The 16,687-nt window shown below is 38.6% G+C and overlaps 1 protein-coding gene across 1 annotated transcript; it reads left to right on the forward strand.

Annotated features, from left to right (window-relative positions):
• The first annotated feature begins 433 nt into the window (after positions 1-433).
• LOC306967639 (high affinity cGMP-specific 3',5'-cyclic phosphodiesterase 9A) lies at positions 434-12,375 on the forward strand. The gene is made up of 14 exons (XM_079562723.1): positions 434-631; positions 2,382-2,543; positions 2,622-2,673; positions 3,281-3,383; positions 4,124-4,266; positions 4,337-4,396; positions 6,403-6,580; positions 9,108-9,230; positions 9,321-9,413; positions 9,487-9,554; positions 9,629-9,731; positions 10,615-10,719; positions 10,895-11,041; positions 12,023-12,375. The coding sequence occupies exons 1-14, from the start codon at positions 544-546 to the stop codon at positions 12,167-12,169; spliced, it is 1,572 nt and encodes a 523-aa protein (XP_079418849.1). The 5' UTR covers positions 434-543; the 3' UTR covers positions 12,170-12,375.
• Positions 12,376-16,687: the final 4,312 nt, after the last annotated feature.

A 16,687-nucleotide genomic window follows, 5' to 3' on the forward strand; every position in this document is an offset into this window, starting at 1 on the left:
CTGGTGAGGTAATGGTAAGATTAGCCAGCTTTTCCTGAATTGAACAAGCATACATAGCCTATAATTTGTTGTGTGTGATGTGAATATTATTGTTTTATATTCATGTATAATATATTTTATTTTATTATTATTATTGTAAATGAACAATAACAAAGAAATAGCTAGAGTATAAGTATATTTGAATATACCAGTATTGCCCGTCAATTTCTTGTAGGCCTGCATATACATCCTTCCATAGCTATTATGTTTTATTAGCTCATTACAACAACAATATTGCGTAAAATATTTTTGATCTTTTTTCTTTTCTTTTTTTTTTTAGCTGTGTGGCTAAAACACATCTTATTGTCCATTGACAGGCCAGTTGATTGAAATGAAGACCAACCCATTCAAGATTCACAGTGGGAGGAGTTCAGAGGGATGAGAATTCATTATCGAGCCAATAGGCACAGGGTTGTGTTGATGCTGTGAAGCTGACAGTCCTCTGTAAGTAAACCTACAGACCGTCAGTGCAACATCAACACGGGAGCTTCGGGATTACGGACCATGGAGACCAAAATCATCTACTTCACCGTCAACGGGAGACCAGAACAGGCCGAGTTCCCCGTGGACTGCCCCGCACCTGATCTCAAAGGTAACACACACAAAGAAAGTCATTGGACACTTAGATTTCAAGATGTTAGATTTTATTGTTTATTGGGTTTATTTACCACACTGTGTGAGGCATCTTGTGGACTCGGCACATAGCAGTATTGTTCATTTGTGTGAGTGTTTGGAAGTGCTCTGAGCTTGACTGATTTGCAGCTGCATTTGACAGCTCCTCACCGCTCAGGACGAGGTTTCCATTGGTCTGGCACTTTTTCAAACACTACATGGCAAACCCTGTCGTTGCATCCTTTACATAGTCATCACTGACGTAATGAGCCTCACGCGTCCAATGCTTTTTAATTGGTCAAATATATAGAGAAAAACAGTAGGCTGTGAGAATTGTTGTTGGTACGTTTAGGTCTTCAAGGGTTTGCATTTTGAAGAGCTCACGCAGGAACACATAATGAATGGAGCGGGCAGCGCGTTTGAAGTGTCTTGCCCAATGACACAACAAGAATATGGGTTTTGAACCAGCTGCACTCCATTTGGGGGATAATACTCATCCCACTGTGCCACTTCTTATTCTTTCATCCGGCTGGAGAAGAATACGGAAGATTGAAACTGATATATTTACTGTATATAAAAATACATATATGTAGCCTATTAAAATCTCCTACCCACCCACCTTCGGCTTTACCCAAATCTAAAAGCTTCCCGACTGGAGTTTACAGCCTATAGGTCAGAGCAACACCTCATTTGGAAGCTACAAAACGATCTACAGTAAACTGATTTTTTTTCCTTTTTTATCCTCACCTTTTTGCTGTGTTTTCCTTACATTTGTTGTCATTTTTTCACCACTTTTTTGTCACATTTTTGTCGCTATTATGTCACCTTTCCGTTGCTTTTTTTGGTCACTTTATTATTGCGTTTTTTGTTTTGCGCTTGCATCACACATGTTTAGGGCTGAAATGACTAATCAATTAATCGGCGACTAATCCATTATTGAAATAGTCGACAACTATTTTAGTAATCGATTTAACGTTTTCTGGTTCACACAGACTCAAATGGAGCAAAAATGACATAAAAAGTGTAGTATTTTTGATGAAAACCTACTTTGATTTTATATTTAGGGTCTGTAATGTTTTGTACATTGTACATTTCATTAATAGAGCCTTCAAAAAACATTTCCCTTTAGTTTAATCCATCAACACATCCTCAGACAGCGCCACTTAAGCTATAATGTGATAAAAAAAAAAAGAAAAAATAACATTTTCCTGCGCCATTCACAGCCAAGCGATTAACCGATTAATCGTAAAAATAAACAATAGATTAATCGATTACAAAATGATCGTTAGTTGCAGCCCTACACATGTTGTTTTTATTGCTGTTTCTTTCCACGACGCTTTTAGATTTGAGTAACGCCAAACTAGAGGAAATGTGGTCAGTTCAGGTGGGGGTTAAGAGGTTAAGAAGACAGACTTCCATCAAGGCACTGTCCCCATCCAGTTAATGCTTAAGAGTGTTCAAAAATAAACCATAGTTTTGTTGTTTTTAATATAAAATGCAACTGGAATCATCTTGTTTTTCAAAGGCAAGTTAGTGTTGAGTTGTAGCATTGCAACAATAGCACAGTTACTATAGGAACAAGCTAATCATCCTACCAGCTCCTCCTGATCAAGATCCTTGCATAAAATGTGAAGAATGGCCTCCAAGCAATATGCAGGTTGTGAGCTATTTACAAATGTTGATAATGGTATGCTGAAGTTAATGAGCTGCATTGGTATCTCTTTGCCCAGATCTGTTCCGCTGCGCCGCTGAGGCCGGACCCCACGACATCCTGAAGTTATACAACCCCAAAGGAAACATCATCAACATCTCCCCCAGTCTGGAGCCCAACAGCCCCAACTCCTGCTACAAGCTGGAAGCAGTAGCCGCCGACTACAACAGTGAGCCTTTAGGTGTGTTTCACAGAGGCTTCACGGGGATATGTAGTCCGTAACTTTAGCCTATTGATATGACTTGTTTGTGTTTTCCAGGTGCGGAGCTCGCGGGTGTGCTGGGGTTTGACCTTTTGTCCATGGAAAAAAGGTACAGGGAAGGAAAATGTATTGACAAGAAAAAATTGATGAAAAAATTGGCAAAAATGTCACGAGAAATTGACAAAAATTGACGAAAAAATTACAAAAAATTTACAAAAAAATGACAAAAAAAATGACAAAAATGTGACAAAATGTGATAAAAATTTTACCAAAAAAATGACAACAATGTGACAAAAAATGACAAAAATGTGACAAAAAATGTGACAAAATGTGACAAAAAAATAACAAAAATGTGATAACAATTTTACAAAAAAATGACAAAAAATTGTTTAAAAAAAATGACAAAAAAATGACCAACGTTGAAAAAAATATGATTAAAAAAATGGACGAAAAAATGACAAAAATGTGACAACAATTTTACAAAAAAATTACAAAAAATTGTTAAAAAAAATGATTAAAAAATGACCCCAAAAAAAGTGATTAAAAAAATTGACAAAAATGTGACAAAAAATGACAATAAAATGACAAAAAAGTTACAAAAATGAGTTGAATACCCAACAAAAAAATGCTGGAAAAAAAATCTGATGACGTGAGGAAAAAGATCCTCTCAGTTCAGGTGGGAGTTAAGAGGTTAAATGTTGCGCGTGTGCTCACAGATTGCAGGGTCTGGAGAAGAAGATTCTCATAGAAGCTGGCGAGACTCCTGCTGCTGTGTATGAAATGAAGAAACAGGTGGATTCTTTCAGAGACAAACTGGAGGTAAGAATTTGTAAATACATGAAAAAGGTACAACTCTAAACCTCTTAGCCTTAACCGAGCGCATTTTTTCCAGTTTGGTTTTACCCAAATCTAAGCTACTTGATTGGAGCTCACTGCCTACAGGCCAGGGTGGCTAAGACCTACAAAACTGATCATAACATTTTTTGTCGCATTGTTTTTGTCCACACTTTTAAGCTTTTAAGGTCATTTTTTGAGTTTTTTTTGTGTGTAGTTTTTTGTCATGTTTTATAGTTTTTGTTTTTTGTCATGTTTTTTTGTAGTTTTTTGTTGTGTTTTCGTATTTTGTGTTTTTTTTGTTGTGTTTTTGTCGCTTTTTTATTGTGTTTTTGTTGCTTTTGGCGTGTCTCCGTCTCTATTTTGACACTCTTTTTCTTCAAGAAGCATTTAGATTTGGGTAAAGCAGAACGGGAGAAAATGTGCTCGGCTCAGGTGGGGGTTAAGAGGGTAAAGAGGTTTTCATGCTAACCTTAAAGCTAGCTTGTATCATATACTTATGCTTATTCGCTTCAGATTGCCTTGAGAGTTTTGTTTTGCACTTACATGTTAGGTGCAAGAGCTCAAAATGTACGATTCCACCTGATGATGTCACGAGGTGGTCCTTGCCTTTGCTTTTTCACTGGACCCGTTGTTGTTTCCAGTTTGGTGCTAAAACTACCTCCAATTGGGTTGATTTGGCTAAACAGATAAAGAGCCTTTACACAAATGTACCTTTGTTTCAGAGCGTGGAGCACCTGAGCTGGCTCGGTCTGTTCAAAGACCTGTCGGATGGAGCTCACAAACCCTCACCGTTTTACCACAAGAGGGCGCTGAGGAAGACCAGAGAGGAGTGCGAGCACGTCAGGGAGAAGTTCGTTCAGATGAGGCAAGTTGTCCCGTGCACTTGCCTGCATTGTGCTGATTTCAAAACCCAAACGTGTTCATTTCTTCTGCAGCTCTTTAGAGGTGTCAGAAGAGGTCCGACAGTATTTGAAGACACCAACGTTTGATAACTGGTAAGACGACCTGAAGACGTTTGTGGTTTACTGTCGAGATCTGGAAGGAATGTTAAAAATTGAACGTTACAGGCAAACGGCACCATTGAGCAGTACCAATAAGAGAGTTGCCCACATAAAATGAGATTCAATGCATTATTTTCTTCAGGTTCAGGCACCTATTGGGTGTGGGCGTCCGTAATGGCCACCGTATCCAGCTTGCTTCTCTCTGAAACAAAGCCTTTTCTCATCTCGGTAATCTCAATATGAAAGGCCACTCTCATCAAAAGGACGTCTTCATTAAAAAAAAAAAAGCCCAATCAATTCACCGCGTTTTCAAGAGACCATTCATGCTGCATTCACTGGACACAGGCTGTTGTGCGATCGGGTCCAAAGCTTTCAAAATACACCCACAGAAAGATGGATGGGCTGGGTTATTATGCAATAACATTAAAGCGTCACTGGGGCCTTTTGTTTTGTTGTGAAAATGTTGTGCAGTTGCTTCCCTTATTCGGAAAACTGTCTGTGTACTGTGACGCTTGGATAGATACTTTGAAAATCGTTATTGAATTGGTGAATTGTGTTGCTTAATAGAGCGAATCCTGGACACGCGAACAACAACGACATGCTAACAAGTTACGGTGCCACTGATTTGTCAGCATGTTGTTGGCTAAAAACGTAGGCTAGTGCTACTACACTGCTGTGTTTGATATGGTTAATTCCTCCAAAGGTTAAGTTGATTAAGTCCAAAGTGCCTTTTCCATTACACACATCCATTTAAATGATAAAATATGGCTTGTTTGTAATATCACATCATTCCATACCTAATAGAGATAGAGACATGCAAATTCATGTCGTTATTAGTTTAGTGGGACATCTCGGGATTTTCAGTTCAGAGTAATGTAATCTGCTACATTGAGACAGACATTTCGTGACTGAGATGGCCGTTGTTTCGACAATGCTCCAATTCTCATCTACACAGGGACAAAGATAAGTTTAGCCCCGTCAGTTTGTTGAGTGTCACATTCACGTACGTATGTGCTAAAATAGGAGTCACCAGACTAACAACAACAAAAACTCTTTCCATTATGTCTCATTTTACAACCTAAAAAAAAAAGAAAAGGAGTGATCCCTAAATTATTACCCAATTGTAAGGTAGCACTAGATTGTGTCGGCATGCAAGGACCAATTCTGCAAAGATGGCGGTTCCTGCAACTCAACAATTGACTCTTTCAAATCATAACAACGCCGCCCAAGAAGTGACTTCCTGTTTCGATCCAGCGCGCCAAAATAAAAGCACCATCTTATTCATTAGTTTAGCAGTTCATTAGTTCAACTTTCTTTCTGCCTAATTATTAACAAACAAACAGAGATAGCTGTATTCGGAAGTTGCAACCCCCTGTCAAACCTAAAGACCGACAGTGTTATTGGGCCTCTTGTCTCCTTTATCCAACCACTGTTAAGAATCTTGGGGTGACTTTTGATACTTGTTTCAAATTTGAAAAACACATTGGATCAGTTGTGATCAGTTGTAGAGGAGTTTAAAACCAAATTAAAAACTCATCTTTTTGCTTTGGCCTTCGGTTCCATGTAGACCAGACACAGTTTGTGCCTTTATATATTCCAATGTTTAAGTTTTATTATTATTATTGTACATATTGTTACTGTTCTTGTACAGCACTTTGGTCGACTATGGTTGTTTTTAAATGTGCTTTATAAATAAATTTGACATTTGACATTGACATTGACATTGACATTAACAGGCAAAACACTTAAAATGTGTGTATTTAATTATAATCTTGTAATGTTGCAAGTACCTGCTGACCTAATCAATGAACCGAGCTGCTTTTATTTTAGTGTGCAGGTTCGAAACAGGAAGTCACTTCTTGGGCGGCGTTGTTATGATTTTAAGTTATGCACAGAGTCAATTAGAAGACGATTTCATTTTATTCTTGGGGATGTTGCCACTCAAAAGAAACACATAACAAGCGTCTTTTCCACAGCTGTGTGACATTTCCTCTCCGCAGGCAGTGGGAGGACGCAGAGATCATGGTGCTCCTCCAGCTCATGTACACAGACCTGGAGTTCATCACCACCTTCAACATCGAGCCCGAGGTCTTGCAGCAGTTTCTCTTCGAGGTGTACCGCCATTACAACAACATCCCCTTCCACAACTTCAAACACTGCTTCTGCGTCACACAGATGGTGAGCCAGAGCCAGTGCCAGGGCCAAGGGCAATCAAGACGAGAGGCAGCGCAGCGTGTTTAGGCAATCAGCAGCAAAATGATGTCCTCAGTGGGACGGGGTATGAAGGGAAGGTCACAAAAGTCATAATAATCAGCCGAGGCGCCATATGTTGCCATTTGAAGTGTTTTTTTTATGTATCAGCATCCTACTGTATTGAATTAGGGAAACTGGCGTCAGGTGGTTGAGTGGTTATTTTCAGTTTGTCCTGTTGTTGTGTTCTTTGGGGGGAAAAAAACCTTCACCAATTTCCCCAAATTATAAACTCTGCATATGATGAATGATGATAAGACGGTCCTCTTCTCAGAAATGAGAAATTACAATGAGCCCCCGGCATGCTGTGGCTAAAGCAGCCCAGGCCAATCCATCTTTATTTGTAGGGCACATGACACCAACATATCACATTTTATTACAAGGCGTCTAAACTTTTGCAGGAAAGGGTTTAACAAAAGTACAGAAAAAGCCCACATTTGATGAAAAAAAAAAAGTACATACAGTGAAAATAAATCAATCAATAATGACCCACTGTACCAACAGGAGACGTTTAAAGGAATAGGCCACTGAGATATGTTCTTACCTTAGCTTTGACGAGTTCTTTAGGACCTGTCTGATCTTCACCCGTGCCTTCAGTCACGTAAACACAGCGCAGACGGCGTTAGCATTTAGCCTCTCCCTCTCTCCTCTATAGCTCCAAAACAGGTCAAGATAGAAGCTACCAAGCTCTTCCACGTTTTCCCTATTTAAATATGGTTACGTGAAGTGTTCCACTACAAAGTATAATTACACAAAATTAAACAATGTGGATTTTCTAAGTGGATAAAAGGGGGGACTATATTGTAAGGCGTAATAATACCAGGAGTAATATGGCATCCGCACAGTAAAGTGAAGATTACTGCACGGATTTCGAACTACTCCTGGAATTATTACGCCTTACAATATAGTTCCCCCTTTTATCCGCTTAGAAAATCCACATTGTGTAATTTTGTGTAATAATACTTTGTAGTGGAACACAATTATGGTTATGTGAAATAACCATATTTAAATAGGGAAAACGTGGAAGAGCTTGGTAGCTTCTATCTTGACCTGTTTTGGAGCTATAGAGGAGAGAGGGAGAGGCTAAATGCTAACGCCGTCTGCGCTGTGTTTACGTGACTGAAGGCACGGGTGAAGACCAGACAGGTCCTAAAGAACTCGTCAAAGCTAAGGTAAGAACATATCTCAGTATGTAAAAACAGTGGCCTATTCCTTTAAGTAAAGTTTAAGCATGTAAAGCATACTACAAATCATAACACTTCATAACAACTACACCTTATTTAGCCTTAATAAATGATGAGTTAACACTTATTTCATCATGAACAATTCATTAATTAAGTTTGACTAACACTTCATTACTCTGCCTAATGACTAACTCATAATGAATAGTTCTCATACTTCACTTATTCATTGTTATGTACTGCAGTTCATGATTAACTAAGTGTCAACTCATCATTTATTAAGGCTAAATAAGGTGTAGTTATTATAAAGTGTTACCAGACAATTTTGTATTTGCATCTTGAATTATCACCAATACGAGCATTCACGATGTCGTCACGTCCAGGAGGCTGTGGAAGTTAATTTGATGTTTTAAATAAATAGAAATAGTTCTATGATCGGCAAAAACAATATTTACTAACAGGGCATTGCTTCCCCTGTGCTGTAACAGATGGGTTGATTTATATAACAGAGTTATAGGCCTGGATGCCTCAGCTGTTGCCTACAATTCACCATATACAGTGCCTCTCGAAAGTATTCATACACCTTGAACTTTTGCACGTTTTGTCATGATTTCAAACCCTAAACATAAAGATTAGATTTTACTTTTTTTACTGAACGTTCACACACAAGTAGCAGACAACTGTGAAGTGAAAGCAAAATGATACATGATTCTGTTATTTTGTTTTCTGTTAGAAAACCAAAAAGTGGGGCGTGCATAATGATGTTGTTTAGTGACCATAGCTCTGAGGCCCTCACAGAACAGCTTTTATTATACTGAGGGTAGATTACATACTGGTGGCCTCTGTTTAACCATCAGGCCAAGGTGTGAACATTCTGCAGACATTAGGAATTTTATAGGCAATTTAATGCACTCAGAAAATGCTGTATGAATACTTATGCACGCCCCACTTTTCACTTTTCTATTTTTTGAAAAATAACAGAATCATGTATCATTTTGCTTTCACTTCACAGTTGTCTGCTACTTGTGTGTGAACGTTCAGTAAAGAAATCAAAATAAAATCTTTATGTTCAGGGTTGTAGACATGACAAAATGTGCAAAAGTTCAAGGTGTATGAATACTTTCGAGAGGCACTGTATGGGGCATATGGGGTGGCCAATCAGAACTTGCCTCCTCGCTCTCTCCACATCTCTAAAAACGAACCTGAAAAGGGATTCGTACCATGAGTATTTCTTTTGATGACAATGCAGTTCATAGGTTCTCTGTTATTTGCAGATGTACGGTTTGATCTGGCTGACGGACCTCCGCAGTCAGATGGACAGCGTAGACCTGCTCATCATGCTGACCTCTGCCGTGTGCCATGACCTCGACCACACGGGCTACAACAACGCCTTCCAGGTAACTCGTGAACATCACCTGACGAAAACACCTTTGCTCCTTCGCTTCCCCCTCGACTGGTTCGCTCATCCGCCAGCCTTTTCCCTTTAGATAAACGCTCGCACGGAACTCGCTCTTCGCTACAATGACATCTCCCCTTTGGAGAACCATCACTGCGCTGTGGCCTTTGAGATCCTCGAAAAGGTGATTACAGAGCCCCCTTGAGGACATTCGGGGGAAACGAAACAAGAGGAGTGACTTTCCATTTGTTTTACAGACAGAGTGCAACATCTTTAGGAACCTCTCCTTGGATCAGTACAAACGGATCAGGGAGGGCATCATCAAGTGAGAGCAGCCGGTTTGAATGAAAAAAAAAAAAAAAACTAATCACTTGCCTCGTCTTCTTTTTGTGATTGCAGATGCATCCTGGCCACTGACATGTGCAGACACAATGAGATCCTTAACAAGTTCAAATCTCTGCTTCCAACATTTGACTTTAGCAACAAGGACCATAGAGACGTGGTAAGGGGAAGAGCGCAGTTTCTCCAGTTCGACTTTACCCAAATCTGAAAGCTTCTCGACTGGAGAGCAGCAGTGTAATGCCTTATTTGAAAGCTAAGTGATAGTAACATTTCTGTCACGTTGTCACCTCGTTTTTGACGTGTTCGAATCTCTTTCTTGTCACTTTTTTGATGCGTTCTCGCCATGATTTCGTCTTCAATTTATTTTGTTGCTTTTTGTCACTGTTTTATAGCGTTTTCACCCTTGTTTTTGTCACTATTTTGATGCTTTTTTTTTGGGTAAAGCCAAACTGGAGAAAAGAAAAGGTTTTAACTAGTAAGAGCTCATATATATTTTTCTGTACACTATGCAATGAAAGTCCCCAGGGATGTCACAATTCTGAACATTTTCAATCTCGATTATTTATCTAAGGTTTGTTTGAATTGTTTTACTTTCGATCACAGTGGCCTCTACAACGCTCTAGGATCAGTGGTTTTATACGTTTTCTGGGGAGAGGGTCCATCAGTAGTGGAAAAACAAACAGAAACTTTGAAAACAATTTTTCCTGAAGCATCATAAAGGCGACCGTGATGGAAAGTAAAGGCACCATGCTAACCACTGGGTCACTAAAAGGTCAAATGTAAACTATTGATAATAATAAAAGAAAGATGCAATAATAATAATAATCCATAATGCAATTTAATATATGAATACCTGATTTGTTTTTAGTATCATTATTTTAAAAAAAGGTAAGGGGAAGCCACTAAATTAAAATGTTACTTGTCCAATGATTCCTATCCCAATTCTTCAGGGATAAGTCTATAGGCAGTTAGGCTCTTTTAATAATTAAACCTGATCTGATTTTAATTTTTCATCTCTGCCTACCCCTAACTCTTGTGCCCAGTTGATGATGATCCTGATCAAAGTGAGCGACATTTCAAACGAGGCGCGGCCCATGGAGGTGGCCGAGCCCTGGCTGGACTGTCTGCTGCAGGAGTTTTACAACCAGGTTTCAACACAGCTTTCACTTTTTTACCACCGTGCCAAGTGACATAAAGTAAAGTTAAAGCCACACTGCGGAACTTTCTCCGTTATGTCATGAGATGTTTGGATGTCGGTGAATGTAGTGGCATGTAGCGTAAAGGCAGTCTTAATGATGACCCGTGTCCTCCATGTGCCCGCAGAGTGACGTGGAAAAACTAGAGGGGCTCCCTGTCACCCCCTTCATGGACCGCGACAAAGTGACCAAGCCCACCTCCCAGACCGGCTTCATCAGATTTGTCCTGCTGCCTTTGTTCATCGAACTCGCCAATCTCTTCCCGTGTCTTGAGGTCAAATTAATTTTCATTATTATTATTATTGTTTCAAGAGTTTATTATATTTATCAATTATAATCATTATTTAATATCGCTTATATTTATTTGTATGCTTATATTTCCATGTTATACTTATGCAATATAACTCAAGGCCGGCCCTGGGCAGAAGTAGATCAAGGCGCCATCTGGTGGAGGGGGTACTGAATTGCGCTTTAGTTTTTTTTAACTCCTTAACTCCCACCTGAACACACATTTTCTCCAGTTTGGCTTTACCCCAATCCAAAAGCTTCTGGAAAAAAGGTGTGAAAATAGTGACAGAACTGAAATGAAAACAATGATGAAGATGTGACAAAAAAGTGAGAAAACTTTGACACAAAAGTGATGAAAAAATGACAAAAATGTGACAAAAAATGACAAAAAATTGAAAAAAAATGTGACAAAAAATTACAAAAAATTGATTAAAAAAAGACAAAAAAATTGACAAAAATGTGACAAAAAAGGCAAAACATTTATTTAAAAAAAGACAAAAAATGACAAAAAAAATTATTAAAAAAAGACAAAAAAATACAAAAAATCGATTTTAAAAAATGACTAAAAATCGATTAAAAAAATGACAAAAAAGTTACAAAATGAGTTGAATACCCCCCCAAAAAGATGGGGGGAAAAAATGAGGTGTTACACTGGCCTACAGGATTTGGGTAAAGCTAAACTGGAGAAAATGCTCTCGGTTCAGGCGGGAGTTACGAGGTTAAGATCCACGTCCTCGCCATCTACAACATTGCCAACTTTCGGATCATAAGATCATAGGATCATAAAAAAGAAACAGACCGATGTAAAGTTTATGTAAAGTTATCAAAGGAGCAGAGACTCAAGATGCAATAAAGTTTCAATCATTGTTTTAAATTGTCTCTAAATATTCTCTCCCATTCATTTTCTTACATCCGGAATCACTCGTCACTCTGGACTGAACTTGTGCTCTTGCCTCTTGTTCTTCAGCACCACATCATTGACCCTGTGCGTAAAGCTCTGGACTACTACACTGAGATGGAGAAGGCTTTAGACCGGGCCAAGAGCGGCAGCCTGACCTCAGCAGACAGCCAGACCACGTCGGGTCCGGAGACTTCGAAACCAGAGCCCAAGTGACGAAGAAGGACTTTTAGTACAAGCTCTGTCTACATGCTACACTGTACTACACTCTGTACATGTTTGCTGCTTTACTGTTCACATCATAGCTCTGTCTGTATGCATTTTGAGGAATCACCTTTCACTATTTTGGACGATATACTGTATTTATAATATTTTTGGTGCTTTGTTTTTATATTAATCACGTGTTTCAGTGACAAATAAAATGTGTATCTGAAGAGTAATTATGCAGCATTTAAATTTACATACGAAAACCTTTAAACGATTCACTTCTTGACTCCCACCTAAACCAAGCACATTTTCTCCAGTTCAGTCTTACCCAAATCTTAAAGCTTTACCACTGGAGTTCACAGCCTATAGGCCAGTGTAACGCCTCATTTGAAAGCTAAGACCTGATCTTTTTTTTCCCCCTTGCATTGTTGTCATTGTTGTTGGGGCTTTTTTCTCACCAGTTTTGTTGTATTTGTGATGCTTTTAAGATTTTTTTTTTTTTTGCTGCGTTTTCATCCTGACTTGCATTTCGTTCTCGACGCCTTTCTGTTACTTGTTTTCATAGGCATAGGCGACACAGGCGGCCGGCACGAGTTCAATCTCGCCGAGGGCGCCAATTTGCTGCGTTTTCGCCCTCATTTACAATCTCGTTTTTGTTGCTATTTTGACGCTCTTTTCCGAGAAGCTTTGAGATTTGGGCCAAGTCGAACTGGAGAGAATGTGCTTGGTTAAAGTGGGGGTTAAGAGGTTGAGGAGTGTGTACAACGTGAAATTACAGTGTAATACTTTCAAGTTCTATGGTTTCAAAACTGCACGATACCTACTGTACTAATACCTAAGGGCATTGCTTTTTGATTTGGTTGTACTACCTTGACAAAAAACAACAACTTAAAACCTTAAAAGAAAGCTACTGCAAATGTATCTTTATATTATAAAAATGCCTATATTTAGTAATTGAACTTTAGTTACTCCACTCCATCCATGTTCCTGAATGTCTTCAGGGGTGGACTGGAACTGAAAACCAGCCCTGGACTCTGGTCAGCCCGGCCCAAATCAGCGTAAATGTGACACTTCCACAAATACACATGTTAACCTCTTACCCCCCGCCTTAACCCAGAGCATTTTCTCCAGTTCGGCTTTGCCCAAATCTAAAAGCTTCTTGACTGGAGAGCAACACTGTAACGCCTCATTTTTTTTGTTGCTTTTTCATCACTTTTTTGTGGCTTTTTCGTTGTGTTTTCGTCTCTTGTTTTTCGGGGGGGGGTTTTCATCGCTTTTTTCATTGCTTTGTCGTCACGTTTCCGTCACATTTTGTTGTGTTTTTGTCACTTTTTTGTTGCTTTTCCAGCACATTTTTGTTTTTGGATGCTTTTCTTTTAACCCCTTAACTCCCACCTGAACCGAGCACATTTTCTCCAGTTTGGCTTTAGCCCAGTCCAAAAGCTTCTGGAAAAAAAGCTGTGAAAATAGCGACAAAACTGAGACGAAAACAATGATGGAAGTGTGACAAAAAAGTGACGAAAAATTGATGAAAGAGTGGCAAAAATGTCACAAAAATGACAAAAAAAATGACAAAAATGTGACAAAAATATGACAAAAAATAACAAAAGAAATGAGTTACAAAAATTAGTTGACTACCCAACAAAAAAATGATGGAAAAAAAAAATCTGATGACGTGAGGAAAAAGATCCTCTCGGTTCAGACGGGTGGTAAGAGGTTAAGCTTTTAGATTTGGGTAAAGCTCGGTTTCGCCCGAGGGTAAGGGTACAGTAAAGTGAGTGGCCCTAGAGCCGGTGGCCCTTCTGTGCTCTTCCAGAATGGACATATGGCCAGTCCGCCCCTGAATGTGTTCATGTTTCAGCTGGAGAGAAGTGTATAGAGAATTCACATTCCTCCTTCACAAAGAGGACGCTCTGACGCAGGTTCAAGTACAAACAACCCACAGCGTTCTGAATTATTATCACAGTTTTAGAAAAGCAAATTGACTTTGCAGTAACAATAATTCAGTCAGAAATAATGGTATGTAGTCTGTCAATGTTTAACTGTGGGGATGTGATAGGTGAGGAAATCCAGCAGGGGGAGCTGTGCAGGCCGGCTCACGGTGGAACAATGCAACATGATGAACCGTAGCTGCAAAGAAATGAAAAAAGAGGAGATTTCCCCAAGAAGTCACAGGGATCGCCAACTTTTCAGGCAAGTGCTTTTTATTCGGTTTATTATTGTTGATGTGTGTTCTAGGCTTGAGCATTTGTTGTTGGCTTTTTCTGTCACGTCTTTTGTACTTGTCATTTTCTGAAAGGGAAAGACAAGAGATGACCAAAAAGTTTCTAAATGTAAAAAAAAAAGCTATGTTCACGTCCATTTTACCAGTCTTATTCTTTTCACAGACTTTTGAGCACCACTATTACTTGCCCAAGAGCACAAAACCAAAACAAATATATAAATATAATTGTGAGTTATGGAATTATTAGGCCCATGTTATGTGAAATCCAGTGTTAATTTCGTCGACTAAAATATTTAGTCTTAGTTTTAGTCAGATATTTTTGACGACTAAAATTGGACTAAAACTAAATTAAAAGTTTTTCATGAGACTAAAACTTTGACTAAAATGTCCAGATATTTTAGTCGACTAAAATAAGACTAAATAAAAATTAAAAAGAGAGACTAAAATCATCCAAACTTCTATTGACCGTCTGAAAGAGCCTCAGATCATGTAAATTCACTGCCAAATGAACAGCTCTGAGCTTTGTTCATGTGGAGCAGCTCCATGAAGTCGAGGACCTTGATTAAATATGATTAAAATGAATATTATCAATGCAAAGTCGACTAAATTAGTCTTGAATTTAGTCGACTAAATTGACATGCAATTTTAGTCGTAGTAGTTAAAATTGAAACGTGTTTTTTTTTACTAAATCTCGACTAAAATTAAATTACATTTTAGTCAAAAGACTAAGACTAAAACTAAAATAAAATATGTTGTCAAAATTAACACTGGTGAAATCGACATTTCAAGTTTCCTATAAAGTTACTATGACTTCCCCAATGAAGACCTTGTATATTGTTAAAGTGCCATTATCATTAGGTGTCACTCTATCCAAAAAGCCTCCTGATAATTTCATAACTCTATTTACTTTCACTACCAAGAAGGCCTTGTACGCAGCTATTGTTTTTGTTTGTTTATGAGAGAGTGTTTTGGGTTTTAGGCATTATTTTATTCCTCTAGTCCATTTGCCGTGTACGTTTTCCTAAAAATGGGGGGCAACAGGGGGCTGTACGGTCGTCTTTATTCTTTTCTAATGTCTATTATAATAGGCCTGTTGCTTATTTAGTTTGTTACATCATTTACAAAGGGACCCATTCACAACACTGGCTTCCTATTGTCACAAAGAATTTCCTCCTGCCCGGCCAAGAAACAATGGAGTTAGAATTGGTATTTCTCCTACAATCTCCTCCTACTCAGCTAACTACATCATCAACACAAAAAACCTCCTTTAATTATTTTACACGGCAAAGATGACAAAGGTATAGGCGGATATTGTGCCAAACTGTGTGCCAAAGTTGATGTTTATTGGAGCCTTTGCCACCCAGTTCATCATAACTCCTGAAATGAACTGTATCCCAGATGAGGACAGTGTATCCTGTTATAAAAAATTATTATTAATACGTCGCACGATACCAGACTGTTCCGTGTTTTGATCACTCATTGAATTTGTGGCTAATAACAAGCCGTAAATGCAGAGCAAACTCCAACACACTTAACCCATCATGTGTCCTGTCGGTCATTAACCTCTCAGCATCTACAGTGAATATAATACTCACAACAAGAAGGTTCTGGGTCTTGGGTCATGCGGGGTTTGTTTGTGTGGAGTTTGCATGTTAACCTCTTAACTCCCGCCTGAACCGAGAGGATCTTTTTCCTCACGCCATCAGATTTTTTTGGGTCATTTTTTGTCCATTTTTTGTCATTTTTTTGTCAAATTTTTATCACATTTTTGTCATTTTTTTGTCACATTTTGTCACATTTTGGTCATTTTTTGGTCATTTTTTGTCACATTTTTTTCACTTTTTCGTCAATTTTTTATCAAATTTTTGTCTTTTTTTTGTCATATTTTTAAAAAAATGTTGTCACATTTTTATCACATTTTTGTCATTTTTTGTCAAATTTTTATCACATTTTTGTCATTTTTTTGTCACATTTTTGCCACTTTTTCATCAATTTTTCGTCACTTTTTTGTCAATGTTTTCTCACTTTTTTGTCACATTTCACAGTTTTGTTGCTATTTTCACAGCTTTTTCCCAGAAGCTTTTGGACAGGGGTAAAGCCAAACTGGAGAAAATGTGCTCGGTTCAGGTGGAAGTTAAGGGGTTAATCATCTTGTCAAGGTGGGTTTTTTTTTCATCCCCCAGGCATTGCGGTTTTCTCATGTTCTCCAGCTGTCATCTGGGTTTTTTTTTTTAATGTTAAGAACGTTTTGCCCACAGTCAGCAGTAGGTTTCATCTCCATCACCTTCCATCATGGCAGGGAA

The sequence above is a fragment of the Gobius niger genome (assembly GCF_951799975.1).
Source record: "Gobius niger genome assembly, chromosome: 9".
Classification (NCBI taxonomy): domain Eukaryota; kingdom Metazoa; phylum Chordata; class Actinopteri; order Gobiiformes; family Gobiidae; genus Gobius; species Gobius niger.

What these genes read in the sequence shown, in the direction of transcription:
- LOC306967639 (XM_079562723.1), top strand. Translation starts at nt 544, where the DNA reads ATGGAGACCAAAATCATCTACTTCACCGTCAACGGGAGACCAGAACAG. An exon ending in CTTTTGTCCATGGAAAAAAG is followed by an intron (nt 2,674 to 3,280) that starts GTACAGGGAAGG and finishes GTGTGCTCACAG; the next exon opens with ATTGCAGGGTCTGGAGAAGA. An exon ending in GCTTCTGCGTCACACAGATG is followed by an intron (nt 6,581 to 9,107) that starts GTGAGCCAGAGC and finishes TGTTATTTGCAG; the next exon opens with ATGTACGGTTTGATCTGGCT.